The sequence below is a fragment of the Stegastes partitus genome, unplaced genomic scaffold (assembly GCF_000690725.1).
Source record: "Stegastes partitus isolate 25-593 unplaced genomic scaffold, Stegastes_partitus-1.0.2 Scaffold249, whole genome shotgun sequence".
In the NCBI taxonomy this organism is placed as follows: domain Eukaryota; kingdom Metazoa; phylum Chordata; class Actinopteri; family Pomacentridae; genus Stegastes; species Stegastes partitus.
The window spans coordinates 101,002-121,052 of record NW_007577980.1 but is presented as its reverse complement, the minus strand read 5'-3'; the positions used below and the strand labels follow the sequence as shown (position 1 = coordinate 121,052).

General features: G+C 40.9%; 2 protein-coding genes across 2 annotated transcripts; one reads left to right on the top strand and one right to left on the bottom strand.

Annotated features, from left to right (window-relative positions):
* The first annotated feature begins 1,043 nt into the window (after positions 1 to 1,043).
* Positions 1,044 to 15,500, top strand: col9a3 (collagen, type IX, alpha 3). Its single transcript, XM_008281881.1, has 32 exons — positions 1,044 to 1,109; positions 2,029 to 2,097; positions 3,403 to 3,438; positions 3,964 to 4,035; positions 4,211 to 4,264; positions 5,981 to 6,016; positions 6,424 to 6,447; positions 6,626 to 6,679; positions 7,781 to 7,834; positions 8,030 to 8,071; positions 8,184 to 8,240; positions 8,368 to 8,421; positions 8,505 to 8,558; positions 8,730 to 8,783; positions 8,891 to 8,944; positions 9,082 to 9,135; positions 9,213 to 9,266; positions 9,351 to 9,404; positions 9,499 to 9,552; positions 9,683 to 9,727; positions 9,818 to 9,871; positions 9,983 to 10,036; positions 10,807 to 10,860; positions 10,962 to 11,033; positions 11,640 to 11,675; positions 11,924 to 11,968; positions 12,530 to 12,562; positions 13,205 to 13,351; positions 13,465 to 13,519; positions 13,617 to 13,799; positions 14,448 to 14,525; positions 14,710 to 15,500. Exons 1-32 carry the CDS (start codon positions 1,044 to 1,046, stop codon positions 14,892 to 14,894), a joined length of 2,037 nt encoding a protein of 678 aa, XP_008280103.1. The 3' UTR covers positions 14,895 to 15,500.
* Positions 15,501 to 16,537: 1,037 nt separating this feature from the next.
* LOC103357355 (transcription factor-like 5 protein) lies at positions 16,538 to 19,376 on the bottom strand. The gene is made up of 6 exons (XM_008281885.1): positions 18,802 to 19,376; positions 18,551 to 18,698; positions 18,301 to 18,454; positions 17,990 to 18,173; positions 17,115 to 17,256; positions 16,538 to 16,651 (listed from the first exon to the last, which is right to left on the bottom strand). Exons 1-6 carry the CDS (start codon positions 19,374 to 19,376, stop codon positions 16,538 to 16,540), a joined length of 1,317 nt encoding a protein of 438 aa, XP_008280107.1.
* Between the last annotated feature and the right edge of the window lie 675 nt (positions 19,377 to 20,051).

The following is a 20,051-nucleotide window of genomic DNA, read 5'->3' as shown; positions in this document are numbered from 1 at the left end:
TTTCTTCAGCTTATGTGATAGTAATTTGGAGTCTTTGGGTGTTTGACAACACAAATGTGAGGAGAAATTGTGCTTTTTTTTGGTGTTTTGATGTTTATTAATTGAGAAAATAAGCTGCAGATGAATGAATAAGGAGAGTAACCTTTAGTCACAATCATAGTTGGAGGACAAACAGGGAACCAAGCATCACTGTGAAACCATAGTTTTCATCCGTCCCACTTTACACCGCCGCAATAAACGCTTCCTGCTTAATGATGCTTCACGGTCAGATTACAGTGAAGAAGCCAATTTGGTCCCAGAGAGGGTATTTTACTGATGTAGGTTTTTTTATGTAGCTGAATTTGACTCATCAGTAGCCAGCCTGAGAAAACACATGCATCATTTATAATGACTTTTGTCTGGTCTGAAAAAGGGTGCCATCAGGGTTTTCTCAGCCTGGGTTTGGAGATGATACATTTACAACAGAAAACTTGAGTTACAACCTGAGGAACTGAGCTTCATTATGGGAAATGTAGCCTGTAATATAACTGAAGACTCCATCCTCATTTCACGCTTCCTCCAGTGTGTCTAGTTTGTTTTTAGCTCAGCCTTTTGGGAGTTCACTAACTTTGCCCAAGTGCAAACTACATTACTGCATCATTGTCCTCCTGTGCAGACCCCACGACTTCAAATATTTCTACCACTGCAGGCACACACCAGTTTTTAGTCAGTTCCTCATTGGTCATTTGGTATTTTTAACATTTCTAGCTCAACCCACTTTCTTTGGTGTCCGAAATGGATTCCCCTCTGCATTGCTGCCTCCTCCACCAGCGCTCCTCGCCCCCCTCACCCCTGTGTGCAGTGTGCTAGATTGAGTTCAGCCCCTTCGGCTGGAGGCTCGGGTTTATCTGGGACCAAAGAGAAAGCCATTCAGGAGCTGTGCGCCGTGAGGTGAAGGAAGGCTCCGTTGCGGACGCTGGGGGGGAGCGAGAGAGAGGACCAGGGAACCGGGGATTTGAACTTTCCGCATAAACTCGGGTGTGTGTGAGGGCGAGCGGGGAGCTATGGCGGTGTTCTCTGCTCTTTGGGTGCTCTTACTGTGCCAGCTTTTGACATCATCCTCAGCCCAGGTAAGCGTTACCAAGTGGCGCATCCCCTCCTCTCCTCCAGGCGCCTGGCTTATTTCTTCATGGTTCTTTGTCGTTTATTGCGAAAATCTGTGCATGTGACCCGCTGATCCATGAGATGATAATGAAGGCATCTCTGGTGTTGTTGATGATGGTGATGATCATGTCAGTCAGTCTTTGCAGCAGCTGCAGGCCTGACCTGCTGTAAAACTTTCCCTCAGCATTATCTCTTAGCTCAATACCGTTTATTCCTCCTGCGCAAATATCGATACATTTAAGTGACTGTGGGTCATATTTTTCTCCCTGCTTCTGTAGGCCTATATTCTAGCTTTACTCTGAGAGTGTAATTGTGTGCAGGTGGGTTTATCTTTCTCACTACTTGCCGAAGTCAGGGTTATGTTTTCCCTGAACCTGTGGAATGTGCGGATTGGAGATCAGTGCGCACAATGCCACCTCTGTTCCTTCAGCGTCCCTGACTGGGCTAAAATCTGGAGCGTACTTGGAAAGTCCTTGGTGAAATAAGTTTGTTTTGTTAAGTGAACAGTAAGCTGCAGATTTATTTGTGATTTTGCAGGAATCTTTTCGATCCTTCCTGTGCGCAAGGAGGGATTTGAAGCGTTTTTACGCACGCATCCTTTTTTATATGGTGTTGCAGGTGTTATGAAACGTTTTTATTTGAAGTTACATCTTTAGAATCAAGCTCTATGATTGCATGTCGTGAATATTGTTTTCAGTAGAATTGTTCCTTCTTTTTTTAAAATAATCCTCACATGCTTCTGCCAACATATACCAAACATTCATCACTTTCTGCTTCATTCAGTTCATATCAAACCACACACATTTCTACTTTACTGTATCAAAACAGCAATGCTTCATGTAACACAGGGAGAAATGTCTGATTTGAGCTGATTTTATATGGCAGAGGCCGGGCCCCAGAGGATCTCCAGGGCCACCAGGACCTCCAGGAGACCCAGGAAGGGATGGCACTGATGTGAGTTGACCTGCGCTGGTGCCTGCACTTAAATCTAATGTGCCTTTTATTTTTTGCCTATTTTAGATTCAACAATCAACCACAACTAAGTGGATTAAAGGTGAAAGTAGATAGATAATCCCCTGATTATATTTTTGTTTTGTGAGTAATAAATGAGTAATTTTCCTCCTCTAAAAAAAATAAAATAATAATGTTAAAGATAGATAGATAAAGATAAGAAAAAAAATAACTTTAACATTTTTGCCACAGCTTCTAGAATAATACTTGAGGTTGGTTTTTAAATTTAGATCCCCACCGAGTTTGGTAGAAAGTGTTTTGCTTGTGCACAAATGTGGCTTCAATGTTAGATTTTATCCCATTGACTCCACCCACAGCTCCTCCTATAGGTATTAAATGATAATGATGGATGTCAGGTAGGCAGGGTTTAGGTCTTAGCAATAGAGCTGTGTCATAGTTTTTTTTTTTCCAGTTGAAGCATTTTAAATTATATCTTTCTGATAAATCACTTGAGTTTCTTCTTTTGAAGATCATTTAGAATCACAAAGTATGAAGTTAATCAGTCGTATCTTATCAATACATTTGGACAATTCACTGAAACTCAGGCCCCTAAAGGACTTAAAAAGACCCAATTTACACAGATTATAAGAGGAAATTGGATTATGGGAAAGTTAAGTGCAAAGAAAAACCTCGGTAACATCAGAAAAAAACTTTGTTGAATCTTCACTTCCTAATCTTTGTTTCTGTTTGGTGTCAAACTTTCTGTTTCATGAAGAAACTCTCAGAACAGAAAAAATGTTTTGAAGATTCTGTTTATGCATGTCAGAAAACTTCAGTCGATGTTAGCTGTGGATATTTTTGTGACTCCAGTAAAGTTTGGGCACACAGAGGGTCCATTCATACATTCCCCAACCCAGTGAGACCATCTAGAGTTTCACCTCACACCTCCTCCCTGCACCTTCAGCCCCCTCTATCCAAACCAAACTGAGGCTTTTATCATGTGACCAGTCTGCAGTCAGGTGTTTGTTCTTCCACAGCCGCTGCAGAATCTAAACATTGTACAGAGCGAAGCAGCCCAGAGGATCACTGCTTCAGTCACTTAATACACTGAGTTATTGATGAATTTCAATCAGGAAACACTACTGTATCTACAGTCACTTTGTAGAAACACTGGAGGTACAGGCCATCTTTGGGCCTGTGTGGCAATTTAATTTAAAGAGCTTTAGTCTTGTGATCATACAGTAGTCTAACAACTGAACTTTGAAAATAAACAAGAAGCTGGTTTATTTATTTTGATCTCATTAACAGGGAAAACCAGGACCTGCTGGACTGCCGGGGAAAGCAGTAAGTATTCCAACAAGTCAAACAAACTCAGCTTTATTAAGGGCCTGCTTGAAAGTTTCAAGGGTGGGAAAAAAAAGGAGTTTATAAAAAAAAAAAAAAATCAAGGCTGTGTTTGGGGTTAGCTTCTCGCAACATGTCAAAATAGTAGAGCAATTTTAAAGGCTCCAATTAAAACCGTAATATTGTAATAGAACTTGTGCCAGTGTGCACATCAATAAAACAATGATACAGAGACAGACGTTACTTTTGATGTTTTATTCAATTATTAATATATGTTTTGCAAAAGAAAGCTGAAATACAACATAAAATTAGTTAATTAGTTGATTAAATTTCCTGCTTTTGACTGCTGTTCCTCTCTTTCTTTTGCAAAGTTCATCATAGAGCCTAAAGTCATGAATTTGTCTCAGTTTGTCTGTATTCTGTGACCCTTGGGTTTAGCTTTTAATTTGATGAAGTTCGGCGAACGGATAAATATATATTGTTCAATTAGGTAGATCACTACTTCATAAATCTCTGTCTTTGCAGGGTCCCAAAGGTAAAGCAGGAATACCAGGAACAGCAGGTCAACCAGGCCTGCCAGGACTTCCAGGGGTGGATGTAAGTATCCAATCATCAAACACAGTCAGTTCTTACAATAATAGCAACACACCACCTCTGTTTTTATGTGTTATGGTGTGTTAGGGTATGTAGCTGATTCTCTGCAATTGATAACTTTCTGACAATGTTTAAGAGCACGAGGCAATGATGCACAACTGTTGTGCTTTCTCGTCAGGGGTTGACAGGTCCTGATGGTCCTGCGGGCAAAGACGGACCCCCAGGTGAAGCAGTAAGTGTGTCTTTGTCTTTTGAGCTCTCTGGAATGCTGAGTATACATTTAAAGATCCACCAATCGAGTTTCACAACCTGCTATCTACTTCAGACTCGTCCTAAATAATCCTCTAAAGTCTTATCACCTGCAAGACACACAAACACACACGTATGCAGACTCCGCACGTCCGTCGGGTTCTGCTGTATGAAGATCTTTAGGACGGTCTAACAGGCACAAGGTCTGTGATTTCTCTGTCAGCCTGAATTTGTCAAACTGGCTCAGCCTCTTGGTGGGAATATTTTTAATGAGGGATCAGAATCGGATTTATTTCTGCTGCTTCCCTAATCCGGCCTGGAATGCACACTGTTTCCCAGCAATCTGTGAGACTGTAGGAGATGATGATCTCCTGCCCCGATGCTGAGGGGAAACGGGTGTTATTCTTTGGGAGACACAAGAGAGGACAGAATTACAACACGTGAGAGATCAAACTGCTGCTTCATCTTACGATCAAACAGGAGCACGTTTATTTCCCACAATGAACGTAAGATGTGAAATAACAAAAGACTGAGGGACGTCTAATGTAAGACTGCAAAGTAACAGTCAAGACACATAATTCCCCCCACTCCCCCTACCCCACCAGCAATTCAACTAATTAGCCAGCCTAATGAGGAAGCTTGCGTCAACTCATGTCCCTAATTACTCAGATAACTACACTGTTATGGCTGGCTCATAGCGCCGAGGAGTTGTGCAAAGACAAAGACGATGAAAGTGTAGGAGTTGGAAACAGAGCATGAGGTAATGTACAGCGCACTGAAATGCATATGCAGCCTGCTCATATTTCTGTCTCTATCTATTATTTGTGCACAAGCATTCCCTGTCGTGCAGTTTTTCACACTGAGGAATGCAATGAAAAAACGTAACGTCGTTGTGTTGGGCCTGTTTACTTGGAGTCTTTTGCCATCTCACCTCTCAGACAACACAAATACAGCTGGGAGGGAGTAAACAGAGAGTGAGAGGAGGAGGAGGAGAAACAAAAAGAGAGAAGAAGTATCTTATACATTATTGTTAAATCTGTGTCTAGGTAGTTGCACGACACCTACAATCAGATTAACTGATTTTGAGAAATTATTGTATTGCATTCGTCAAAACAGTTCATCCTCTACGCATTTTAGTATTTGTCATCCTCTACATTCTCATTACTTACAGCAGAAAAATTACAAGGTGTCACTTTCCGTCTTTGATATGAATGTTTTTAATGACAGATTTTGCTGCATCAATACTTGATAGTAGGACAAAACACTGAAAGGGTCTGATTTGCCAAAATAAAACATCTTTGCCACTAAATGCAACATGGATGGCTTTACAATGAGACAAGCACAACGTAGTAATGTACAGCAACAATACTGTACATCCGGCTGGCAATTGTGACAGCACACACCTCACAAATTCTGCCACAAAGCCTTATACGTGCAGTAACCACTCTACAATACCTGAAAGGAGATGTTGAACAGAAGGCATTAGCAGGCTGAACAAAAACAAACTTTCACATAATCTGAATCTGTTAATCCTGTTTGAAATGCATTTAGCAAACATGTAGAAAATAAAAAGGGTTGTTTGAACTTTTTGTTTTGTTTTGTTTTGATAAATCTATATTGTACAGGAGTCTAAAGGTATCTCATGCATTTCTTGATTATGTCTGAGCAGATGATTGTGATTTCATCTTGTCGTCTACAGGGTGAAGCTGGACCTCCAGGGCCAGCTGGACCTCCCGTAAGTAACCCCACATACTGTGTAACCACTGACCAGATTATCCTTCAATAAAACAAAAACTTCCTTATAACACAAATCATGAACCCAAAAGTAGTAAATCCTTCCCTTGGATGATTTCATGCTAGAAGAATCACATTCTATAAGTCTGGTCCTGCTACATCAGGGGTGCAATCAGCTCTAATCACATTTAAGAAGCTCCCCGTTAACATAACTGTCTCAGATTGTCTCAGGCTGTCCTGGTAAGACTGGAAGGTGAAAATCCACCCCACAGTAGCAGCAGCTTGTGACAATCTTTCACAGCAGATTAGAGGCAACAATACATCACATGGTGGATATTGTTGTTGTGAGTAAATCTAATCATCCCCTTGGTGTTTGTGACTTAATTTGCCTTCCTGTGTATTCCGTAGGGCAGAGGGAGACCAGGAGCTGCAGTGAGTACACAGCACTGTCTTTTTATATCACGCTCAAACTGTACTACTGTGATGTGTTTGTATCCTTCTGACACACTGTCGTCGCTTATTTGCATCCTGGGATTTGTGTCCTTGATGCAGTCCAGATAGTATACTACACATGTTCTCTGATGTCACACCAAGTGTCTTTTGTTCCCAGGGACTACCTGGAACCAACGGGTTGCCAGGCGGAGTCGGACCCCAGGGTCCAGTAGTGAGTATCTGTCTGATCTCCTCAATTAAGACTTCCTGTCTCCATTAAGGAATTTCATCCTCCAAGTCAGGAAGAGATAGTCTATTTCCATATCTCCAGAAAACTCTTGTCGTCTTCTTTGTTCATTAGGTGAAAAACAATAACAGCAAATTTGTACACAAGCCTGCAGCAGAACCAGGACAGTAAAAGGGAATGCTGATAGAGATCCAGTAATCTCTGCTGGAATCAACCAGCACAGGATTGCCCTAAATTCACACTTATTGTAGCAGGAGGATAAGAATAACCACTGGACGGGGAAGGACACATTGGCACATGGACTGGCCTAGTGTTTCTTCTGGGTCACACTTTATTTGGATTGTACTGAGCTCATGTGCAAAAGTTAACTGTGGTTCTAAAGACAGCAGCACTGTGAAGGTGTTTTACTGTCCAAGTCTGGATTCATCCTAAATTCAGGTTACCGTCAGAGATGCAGCAGTGAGACAAAGTGTTATTGAACACCACCTTTCAATTGAGCTGTTATTTAAAGATCCCATCCAGATATGTTCCTATGAATAATCATTTGTGTTTGACATGGCTTTGACTCAAAAAAAAAAAAGATCTTACAATTACGGCTACCTGTTCTCCCTTCTGGAAAAATCCAGAACCTGAGTATGAAAATATTAATTTCGAAAAGTTATTTCCTTTTAGACTACAAAGTTAATAATCAGTATTTATGTGCTGAAAGGTTCAACTTACCACATCACATGACTTGCTTCTAAATTAGCTGTAATGTTATAAAAATCCTGCATGTGGGCTTCAATTCAGATTTAACATGAGCACAGAGAGATGAATGTTAACCAGCCCTTCAGTGTCAGTCTCTCCATGCATCGCTCTGCACAGTGAAGGACAAGCACATGACAATAAGAAAATCACATTTTTTGACTTAAGCGGACCTTACATGCGTCTCCTCTCTGAGGAACCATGACCGATTGTAATAACTGATGACTTCACCTCAAGCCAGATGGTAGAAACTGCCACCAGCTTCATTACAACCAGGAAGAAATTGTAGGCCGAGATGCTGCAGATTCTCCTAATCCTGGTGTTCTTCTGTCTGTTTCTCAGGGTGCTGAGGGTCTTGCAGGACTTCCCGGACCTCCTGGCCCTGATGGACCCCCAGTAAGTGCAGCTATTATATTCTTTATAGCTGGTGCTGCTGAAACAAGACAGTCAACTATTTTGTACTCGTCAATCGTCTTCTTGAATATATATACATTTACTAAAGCACATTACCAGCTGAGATCAAATGAAATGCACTAAAATGAAGAATGGAGCAATGCGAATATTTTTTTAAAATGTTTTTCCTTCTTTTAGGGTCTTCCTGGTACTCTTCATGATCTTAATGGTGACCTTCTGGTAAGACTTCAGCCACACACTCTGTGAAAGCAGCTTCATGACTATTTTAAAGAGATGTTCTCTGTACACAGTGACTGCAGAGTCCTCAGTGTTTTGTTTTTGTCCTCTGCAGTGTCCTGCAATCTGCCCCCCTGGTCCCTCTGGTCCTCCTGGGATGCCAGGATTCAAGGTAGATGAAGCTTCTGTTGTGATTATTTTTTTAAATTTTGTTTTGACTCGTACACTTCTAAGGTTTCCTCAGAAATAGGCACAACTCAGCTCACCCTGTACTCATAGTTGTCTTCATTTCTTTGTAGGGTCACACCGGGCATAAAGGAGACAAGGGAGAGCCTGGAAAAGATGGAGAGAAAGTGAGTTTAATGTAAAGACTAGCATGAAGAGCGGCTCATCTTTCTGAGATTTTGCTGTGCTAAGTGTCCTGTTCTGTTTCTAGGGTGATGCTGGTCCACCAGGCCCACCAGGTATTCCCGGCACCGTGGGTCTGCAGGTGAGATTCATAAAGAGAATTCAAAGAAGTCAGATTACTTTGGCTATTTTGGCCATTTTTGTGTGACCATTTAAAACACCGCTACTGACAGTTTTTGAGGAATTATTTTATATCATGAGTTGGTTGTGATGTTTTAAAGTGCCTTCACAGTGCTCTTATGTTGCGTTTCAGGGCCCACGTGGTCTAAGAGGTTTACAAGGCCCAATGGGAGCTGTAGGCGATAGAGTAAGCACAATCACACCTACCTGCTTTACCTTTGAATCACTCTCAGCACAGAACTTCAGATATGCGTCTGCATGTTTCCTTTGACCTCATCGTCTGTTTGTCTCCAGGGTCACCCGGGCTTCAGAGGCAAGCCTGGTATTGCTGGCATCATTGGAAAGACAGTGAGTCTCGTCTTCTTTGTACCAAACTTGCAACAACAAACTGTTTTTTGTTTTTTTTTTTTTTAGTAATTCTCAATTACAACAGACGGCTGGTCCCATCAATGAATAGCTGTGTGTGTTTCATCTGATGTCTCCAGGGTGATGCCGGCGAAAAGGGACCACAGGGATTCAGAGGACCCAAAGGAGAAATTGTAAGTAAAACACTTAAAGTTGTGACAGTTGGTATATTTAAGACACATAAATTACACCCTCATTTCTCTTTCACCAGGGTAAAATTGGTCCCAAAGGAGCTCCCGGAGGAGCAGGACCCAAAGGGGAGCCTGTAAGTGCATATTTGCTAAATTATACATTTTTAACATACATTTCCTCTCAGATCCACGAGGGTCATATTTGATGTGTTTGACAGGGTATTCCTGGCAGAGACGGGAAAGACGGTACACCAGGGCTGGATGGCGAGAAGGTAAGTTCCTCCTGAATGATCTTTTGCTTAAATTAGTTGTAAATCCAAAGCCTGAGTAAAGCTGCGTTACAGTCACAGTGTTGTCTGTTGATAGGGTGACGCTGGACGCCATGGGGTAGTTGGAGAGAAAGGACCAAATGGCCTCCCTGTAAGTATTTGAAAAGAGACTTCATGTGTCCTGTCTAGTTGTTAATTAAGGCTATTACTTTGATTCTTCATTCGAAACATGCTCCCTGTCATAATGTGAAAGTGAAAACACTCTGGTGGTTTTCTTCTAGGGTCTGCAAGGAAAGGCTGGCACAAAGGGATCTAAAGGAGAAGTTGTGAGTATTAACGCAAAATAGACACTGACTTTAGCCTCACATTAAAATCAGGATCATAGAGCTATTGTGTTTTCCCTTCTTTTACACCAGGGTGATCCAGGGAAAGCTGGGGAGGCGGGACCCTCTGGAGAGCCAGGTATTCCTGTATGTATCTGATGGAATTTCTGGGAGGTTACTACCTCTCTGATATGTCACTTAACCCAACATGTCTGGTCTCTAAACTTTCCTAACTTGTCTTTCAACGCTTCCCTACAGGGTGAGATCGGCGTCCCAGGAGAGAGGGGGATCGCAGGCCCCAGAGGAGTGGCAGTAAGTTATTAGTATAAATGAAGGCAACTCACACATTATCTGTTGTCACATAGCTGCAATGGTAGCATAGCTCTAAAAACTTCAAAAGCATCTATTAGAGGACATTTAAAAATAATCTTTGCCCCATTTACAAGCCAAATTATTAGACTTCCTGCTGCACAGATGGCCATCTGTTAAATTTAACCAATTTACAGAATTTAGACTCGGTTTCCAATACTTTAAAGCGCGCTGCTCTAATAACCAGTGCGCATATTTGAATGCGTTATGACTGAAAAAGAAATGAAAAGCATCGATATTAAAAGACCAAAATGCATAGTATAGCATGACTATGAAATTGAACAGAAATGACGGGATACAATTTTAAAAACCCTGGCCTTCAAAGTTAATAATATTCTAAAAAAAAAAAAAAAAAAAGTACTGAAAGTATTCCTTCTGATTCAGTGGCTTACTAAGGTGGAGTTAGTTAGCTATGGAGAGATACCTGCAGGGATGAGAGCAGGTATTCATGAAGCAGGAATTCATAAACAGAGAGATCTTTGTTTTTCACATCAGACCCTGCGGCAAGGATAAAACAGCGTAGGAATTAACAGACCGCTATCACCCACTGCACTGCATAATGAACCATACCTCACACTACCACTGCCTCTGCTTGCTTTACTTCTTTCTCGCTGAATCAAAATTGTCTCAGAAGGAAACATCATTAATATCCCGCATGTTTTACTATTTCACATTCCCTAGTAGGATGACAAGACAATGTCTCTTTCCAACAGGGAGGTATTGGAGCAGCGGGTAACGTTGGGCCTCAGGGAGTGAAAGGCTTCCAGGTCAGTTGCATGAATTAATCATTAATCTTCACATGCTTTTTTTTTTTATTATTATTATTATTCATTTTAGCTAAATTACTGGCTCTGTGTTTGTGCTGTAGGGTGTCAAAGGAGCCTTGGGGGATCCAGGTCTTCCGGGACCGACGGGAATCCGAGGAGAGTTTGGTGACCGGGTGAGTTTTTCCTGTGTGATAATATGAGCATGACAGCTTCCATGGCACAGTAAAGGGTGCAGCTTTTGATTGGCAGATCCATCAGTTGGTTCGTAAAAACGCCTGAAAATGTTCTGACTAACATCTCAATATGTCTTTTAGTCCAACCAATAGCCCAAAACCCAAAGACATCCAGTTTGCTAGTACAGTAAAATGAGAAAACAAGAAATTTGAAGACTTGATTGCCAAAATTGCTGCTTGTTCATTTTTGTCACCTGACTAATTGATTAGTTGCTAAAAGAAATCAGACAAACAGCAGCTTATCTTCACACAGACACGTTCCTCTTCCAGCTGATTTCATCTGAGGATACTATATGTCAATATTCAGGTCGTCCGTCTTATTGGTATAAACTGTAGCCAGCAGAGAGCGTAGGCACAAAGCGGCCTCCTGTTCAGAATCCGAAGACAGAACAAAGCCAGCCTTTATGCCAGCCCTGGTTCCCCTCAACCAGCCCACCTCACTTCCCTTCATCCCCCCTTCCTTCTCCCGCAGTCGGCCTCCAAGAAATGTCTTTGCATGGCTCTTATTCATTTTCTCTCTCTTTCTCTCTTTTTTCAACCCTGTAGGGTCCAGTTGGAGCTTCTGGAGCTAAAGGAGACATGGTAAGTTCAAGCTGGTCAAGTTTTAATATGACCCCCCCACTGATGTCCTGTCATAGTCTTCAACCAGCTCTTCAAAGGCCATGACAGAGAAATAATGACTTTTATTTAGATGGACCAACTGGTGTTATTTTGCTTCGTGTTAATCCTGAAAATGTTTTCTAAAATCATGAGATTAAAGAGATTCTTTTTAGTGGCCATGTTGTTTGAGATTAAAGTGAAACAATTCAGGTCTGGTGTTGTCACTTTAGGGTGTGGCAGGAAGCGACGGTTTGCCTGGAGAGAATGGAGAACCTGTAAGTATTTTAATAATTTCACATGCTTTGTCTGAATCCAAACACTTGCAGCATCATTACCCAGAGACTCATTACTTTGTTTGCAGTAATTAGCTGTGCACTTGCTTCAGGACTCACAGTGCTGACTAAGATCAGAAGGAGAGAACACATTAAAGCCCTTTTTAAAGTCCTTATGTTGACCTTTGTATTGATTTTAATATACTTTCACGTGTCTTTAAAGCGCTTCATTGTCTTGCACATGCTAATTTGACCCCTTTTATCCTCTGGAATTTTTTTTTTTTTTTTTGGTGAAGCAGCTTTTAGTTTTTATGCTGCAAGCTGCGAAAAGAGCCTGAATGAGGCTCAGGGAACAACTGAAAACTTTTAGCCCCCTTTGATTAACAAGGTGTATGTAATTATTAGTTAATGTGCTAACATGATGTTGGGGTTTTTTTTGCCTCGTATCATAATTTTTTAGAACTGCTATACCAAAAAAGTTTTACTGATTGACTTTGTGCTGCATACCATTCTGTAATGTCACAGTTTTCACACGTTTGTCTAAAATAATATACTTATTTTCAGGGTCCTTTTGGGCCAGTTGGACAAAAAGGAGAGGTGAGCCGCTTTTGTTTTTAATTGTTATTTTTGTAGCGTTTCATGCTTCTGCATGGACCTGCAATCTGCAAACCAAATTTCTAAATGCACTTCATGTCTGGTAGCACCAAACATAGATCAGATGTTGTGTGTGGGTGTAATTAGCATCCCAAGTTTTGTTTCAAACTCCTTCTGTGTCTGCTCCCCCCATTAAACATTAAAAACTGGTGCCTAGCTCTGAGCTGTTGCCCACTTGTCAGAGTCAGTGCACATGATTCAGCCTCACATTCCAGGTTTAATAGGATTAATTAGAGATAGGTATTGCTGCTTTAGCGTTGTTGGCCTGTTTGCTGCTATTGCCACAAGGGAAAGACGAGTCGCATTAAGCTGCAGCACAATTTATGTAATTAGAGACACAGCACTGATGAACCTCACTCTCATAGTCTCATTTACTGTTTGCTGTGCTTGTTGGAGTAATTATCAAGCAACAAGATGCCATATGAATCCACCCCCGCACTGTCTCAACAGACTCAGTTTGCTCCTCAGTTGGTGTTTAGTCAACGATCAAACCTTAAGGATGTTTTTGGCTCTGGTTTGGAAGAAATTGATTATATTTTGCAAAACATAATGAGCTAGTTGGCTGACAATTGTTGCTGATTATAGTCTGGGAAGCGTGGTGAGCTGGGACCTAAAGGCGTGGTAGGTCCTCAAGGAGAGCTCGGTGCAAGAGGGCCTCCAGGAAAACCAGGACTAATGGGCTTCCAAGGAGAACAGGGTCTGCCTGGAATCGCAGGAAAGACGGGTGTACCTGTAAGTGTGCTTTTTAAATCTGTGCAAAACGTTGTGTTGCTGAAGCATAATAATGTTTTCATATTACCTGCCTGAATGAGGTTACGCTTTAAAAATGTCATCTTGTGTTTCAGGGTAAATTGGCAAGCGAGCAGCACATCAGAGAGCTCTGTGGCTCAATGATCGATGGTGAGACATGTTCATCTTTACCTGTGGTTTACTCTATTGTTGAATAAAAGAAAAGCTGGCAATTAACTTCCTGGGGGGTTTTTTTTGTATCATGCAGATCAGATTGCACAGCTGGCTGCTAACCTGCGAAGACCGCTGGCACCGGGAATGGTGGGCCGCCCCGGCCCTGCTGGGTCTCCAGGAAAGCCAGGAGTCATTGGCTCTATTGGGCATCCAGGCGCCCGTGGACCACCAGGTTACAGAGGCCTGCCGGGAGAACTCGGAGATCCTGGTCCCAGAGGTAAGAAAAATGAATCAGTACAGACTTTTGACTGATTGACAGGAGCACAAAAATCAACTGATCGGTGCATCTTCAGTTGTAGAGTGACATGATTAAATTATTAACATCAGTGCTTAAGTAAAATACATAAATAAGTTCTTGTCAAAATCAAAATGCGCATTTTTGGCATAATTGCACTTGAAGCATCAAAGTAGAAATATTCATTCTACAGGAAATGGCCTCTGTGAGAGATGTCTTATTATATCTGATATCATTAGGTCAGTGTCAGGACCACAATTGGCGGGGGAAGAAAAATGTCCCACTACACACATTTATGTTCAATTTTTGGATTTCTCTTTGATTTTGTAAAGTACTGAATAATTCCAAGCTTATAATAGTCATTTTAATGAAACAATCTGGAAGAAATTTACCAGAAATCAGTCTTTAATAGAAAATGTTAATCTGAAAGTAACGACTAAGTAATGCTTATCAGATAAATGCAGTGTAATGGAAAGGACAATATTCACTTGTTGAATCTAGACTTGTAGAGTAGCATAAAATGGAAATGCATATGATTAGTGTGGGAATTCAAAACTGGACTTGGCACCAGGCTTAGATGCAAATAAATGCATTCTGACTGTTTACTAAAGTTTTGCACTTTCATGACAGGTGATGTCGGTGAGTCAGGTGATAAGGGATCCACTGGCAAAGCCATTGATGGGCCCACTGGAGACCAAGGATACCAAGGTATGTACATATAGTCTTTACTCAGTGCTGACATTTTGATTCATCAAAGCCGTATCAATAACATACATGCATGTCTTGTCATATTTGGGCTTGTGGTTAACATGTGGAAGATGTTTATTGTTTCTGATACTCAGTAGACCATTCAATCATTTCTCCAACTTCTAACTACAATACTGTCCCACAGGTCTTCCGGGAGTACCTGGAGTTGTCAAAGATGGTCGTGATGGGTCTCCAGGAGATCCAGGTGAGCCTGGAGAGTCAGGCAGGGTAGGTAGGACTGGGCACCAGGGACCACCTGGAATCTGTGACACATCAGCCTGCCAGGGAGCATCAGTCGCTGGGAAATCCTCCAACCCCAAAAACCATTAAACATAACCTGCTGCGACCTGACGCCATCCACTCCAAGGAGGAAGGGTGATAAGTGAGGAAGGAAGGAATAAAAGAAGAAAGTGATCACAAAAAGTCATCTTTATTTAAATCCAAGTATCACAAGATGGAAGAGTAACATCAGCAGGTGTGATATTTTGAGAGGAACACAGGAACATCCCAGGAGTGACAAGAACACCAGAGCAACTGAGAGACCAAAAAAATCAAGATGACATCCAGAAATAACGCGAACAGAAGCACAGAAAAGTGCGAGAGAACAACTGCATTGATCCAAGTACTATCGCATAACAAGACTTGACTTACAAACAACTGGAAAATGAATGATGAGTCCTTTGTGTATAAAAAAAAAAACTTTGTACATGTTGTTTCCATTCCCCAATTACTTTGGTTACCATCCTTGTGACAGAGAACACAGCAGAGGTGAATGTGCATTTATCATGGACCATTATGTAAATCACAGATGTTACCTCAACATACAAGCTAGCAGTGTAAAATATGGAAATAGGTGCTAGAGGCAAAGAGCCTCTGTCGAGGAGCTGTGTATGTACTGTAAAAGGAATAAAAAACAAATACCCAGGTGCCCAGAAATTGTGTAGATTAATGGAAAAAAAAACTTTTGATAGTCTTTTTTTACAGCTTGTTTTCTGTTTTGTTTTGTTTTTAATTACATGCAAAGTTGATTCTCAAGATTTGAGAATCAAAGCCAAAATAAACGTGTGGATGCATGAATCAGACATTGTAAAATACAGAAAGTTTAAGATCTTAGAAACAAAGTTTTTTTAAAAAAAAGTATTGTTTTCCAATCTGCAACTACCACATCCACTATGTACTACCGGTGCTGTAACTATTAAATATACATGACGTTAAATACTATTTATTATTTGTGGGTGACTGTTGTATGTACAGTAAGATGCTACAGCGACATGTTGTAAGAAAGAACAAATAAAGCCACTTTTCAGTAAAACATTACTCTTCTCTACATATCAAATGGACAATCTGCACTGTAGAGTAATATGCTCTAAACACTATGAAATCAAGTAACCCCTTTAATTCACAAAGTAGCAACACTTACTTCTATACCAAAAAGCTTAAATATATAAATAGAGAATAGATAGGTAGAAAGCTGCAGAACATTTTTAAATACACTTGAAAAAGAAATAATGAAAACATTCAATTAAAGTGCAAATTTGAATCAAGCTTATATAAGATGCAAGTATTAGTAAAATGGAAGAGCTGAAGAGCAGGAGTCTGCCCGTTAGAACACTATCTCATCTGTTTTGCAAAGGGAAACAGTGCCACCTGTGTGTCAAATGTCCCTCTTTTTAATTTTTTTTTCAATAAGTGGTTGGTATGTCTAGTAGAAGAATGTTGTGGCGATCCAAATTCACTGTGGTATTGAGATGCAACTGAAGCGAACCAACCACATCTGAGCATTGCGTGTTCTTGGACTGACAACGGACCACATCCTAAATCACTGTAATGCATTCAAGTCAGTTAAAATGTAACATCAATTAACTTGGCCATAGTCGTAGCTGGGCTTCATTGGAAAACCAAAGCTACTCTAAGGGTTAAATGAAAATGTACTCATATTTGTTGCAGACAGATTGGATAAAACAATGAGGACGTCACTGTTCGGCTGTAACAGACAGTGTCTTCTCCATGTTCTGGTGGATTGGGTCCTGACCTGAGGAAGATTTAAGAAAGACTCCTTTCTCGTGAGTGAAGACCTTCTGAAACTCCTGCAAAGGGAAGATTAGGAGGTTACTGTGGTTAACGACACACAGTACCAGCACTCTTTTATGTGTCTTTTAAGTCCGAGCCTATCTGGCCCTTTCCTGTACGCCAGGTGGTGGAGGCGGTGGTGTTGCACACTTGTCAGTGATTATATTTTTGCTGCCTTGTACTTTTCAGTATGAAAATCAATTTCCACAGACTTCATAACTGCAACAGATAGATAATCCATCACGGCAAAACAATAAAGTTTATTTGATTTTATATGGTAAAAGTAAGATGAATTTGATTTGCACTCTCTAAATAACAAAAGTCATATAAAGTCTGCTGCTGTACTAATTAGACAGGCGGCGAGAGGAAATGTAATTAAGCTCTTATCTTCCAGCCCCAGGTTTCTAGTCTCAAATAATTCAGTTGGAGGGTGATGCAGCCAAAATGCTTTACATTAATCAATGTTCTACACAAACTTGCCTCATTGAAGGTGTCGCCATACATCTTATTGATGTATCTCAGGAAGGCCGTGGTCCACTGCAGTGTGGTGGCTTTGTCTGTATCTGAGCTACAGAACGGTACAATCATGTTCAGCTCATCGCAGCACAAACGGATCTTCTTCCTGTGCGGCAGTGCAAGCAATGCAGATATTTTTTATTAACATTTAAGCTATATTCTTATACCCTGAAGTTTCATATACCCTGTCTTATAGAAGACATCACTATATTTGTTTGTTTTTTTTAAATTAAAATATATATCACAATGTCTGCATATTAAGCAACTACAAACTGGGATACAAACCAAGATGTTCAGAAATTTAGAAGCTTCAAATTTAAAAAGTCAGTAAACACTAAACAAGACATGTCCTGTGTTCTGGTTACACAACAGCGCTGCAGCTAAAGATTATTTTTCATTATGTCTCATAATTGTGCACCTGGGCAATCATTTGGATGATTTTTTTGATGTACGATGAAGATGTAATATGGAAATTGAGTTTACGTAAATGTCTCCCCATTCTTCTATGTGATGGAAAGTTCTTAAAAATAAAAAGTCCACCCTGATTGATGCAGCACAGACTTTTGCAACATCTGGACTAAACTATCAACTGTGCATTATGTACTTCGTAATGTGCAGCGAGTGAGTTTTGCAAACGGTCTGAAGTGATGGGTGATGGATGAGCACACTTGAAACTGTTAAACTAACAATATGCTACAATGCCGGGGTAAAAGAAAAGAAAACATCCGACTGTGATTAGAAAATGTCAGAAAACTACAATTTATAATGTATTCATGTCATCATGTTTCAAACTGTGGAGGATGCAGCGACACTTCCAGGTGTTAGTACTGGCTGCTCACCTGCGTTCCCTCTCCTTACTGTTGTGTCTCCCCCGGCGCTCACTGGGGGACATACAAGGTAGAGTTCTTTTCCTGGCGCCACCCCGTGGATCTCCGGATGAGAGTGTGCCAGCTCTAGCGGCCTTCAGTTGAGAGCTTTGAGCGTTGCAGTGATTCCTGAAGGCAGCAGGTGTAGCCACATTCCCTACGAAAAAAATGCAAGCATGTGAGACAAAGTTAGACACACACTTGCACATGCATTTGCAGCCCAGTATAGCAGGTAATAATTATATGACTACAGCTTTTATATAAGATTAGATTTAAAGTATTACTTTCAGTGTTCACCAACTTCTGTTCTTCTGCAGGGTTGCTGCTACTGGTATACTGAGCTGTTACAACAAGCCTCTCTGGGTGAAAATTCAATACAAAACTCTTCGGGATGATTGGACCCTGATGCTTGTTAGGTTCAACCATGTGGGCAACTACCTAAGATTAAAACAGAAAAAAACAAGGGTCAAGGTGTGAATTGTGTCCATCACTGAAGCTATATAAAAGTCCAAATGGAAACTTCTTGCACCATACCTGACCACATATGTTAGTGACAGAGTCAAAATCACTGCCTACATATGAGGTAGAAACCTTAAAAGAATCTGCTCTGTCAGTTCTCATCCACTTCTGCTTTTCAGGATGTATGACTGCCTCTGCGGACTGCTTAAGTACTGTCAAAAAACTGAAATACAATGGAAGAGATAGTGCTCACAGCATTACAAATATATATATATATAAGCATTATTTTCACTAAAATAGTAATACACTATCATAATGAAGCCTACTTGGTAAGAACTGCAGAGTGAATATCTTGTTGTCTTGGGGTGTCAGCACACATGGTGTTAAATCTTTTCTCCAAGCAAATTCTGGCAGCTGATCCAGTTCTGTTCTGTAAAGTTTTACTGCTGTTGGCAGGTACTTCACTCTTTCTTTCTTCACCTCTGATTCTGGCAAGCACAAAACCTGGGACATCTCCGTAAGGAGATGGAGTCTTTAGTCCTGGCAATACCAGACAGTGGCCATCACTGGAAGTAGACAGGTCAATCGCTTGAGTGGTTGTGAATTGAGAAATCACTGTGGATCCAGTGGCCTCTTTAACCACAACTGCAGCAGGGTTGGATCTGACTTCTAGACAATGTGGACGGCCAGCCTGGGCCTCCATGTCAGCTTGGAAAAGGTGCTGAAGGTGGGAATATTCAGCCTCTGCCATCTCTATCAGACCAAGCTCAGGGCCCAACATCTGCCCCTGCTCGTAGGTCAGACATCCACCTTGGTTTAAAATCAGCCCAACAGAGTCACAGACGTGTTCTCTGGATGAAGATGGCACATGAATGGTTTTAGAAGCTGAAGTAAAGGACATCTTTCTCTGTAGAAGAGGGGATGAAATCAAGACAAATGCCGTCTTACAGGGAACTTAATGTAACTACTTCAACTAATAATGCTCACACATTTGAACGTTGTTCAAGGTAGCCAAAACGAAACTGAACATGATCATTTTAGAACAAACAAAAAGCAAGGTCAGTAAATCGTTAAAACAAAAGTAAGTTGTAAGTAGGTAATTAAGTTTACAAGCTAGCGACAACAGCTAGCTTGTAAACTTGAGCTAAGCTAACGCGAGCTAGCACGCAGCGAAGACGTTAGCACAAGCTAACGGTCAATCTGGATTGTCTCCATCTTGAAACACGTCGAATAATTAAAAACGCATAAATATTTAACATTGTAAAAAATGAAGTCATTCATTATCTAAAGACTGAACTCTAAATAAGGTATTACTGAACTCTGTGTGTGCTTTTTTAGTGGGTGTTCAACTTACTTTAATGGCAGATTGTTGCTCCGTAGCTGCCGTTGCTGTCGTTACCTCAGACAGTGATGCGGTTACAGCGGCAGACAAAGAACAGTCCTCCTTTAGACGTTGTATAGAAAACTACACACAGTGTGGCACTACCAGAAAAGTTATTTCATTTAAGTCACTTATGGGGAGACAGGATAGCTGAATGAGGGTTTATTTTTTAATTTTTAATTTAATTAAATTTAA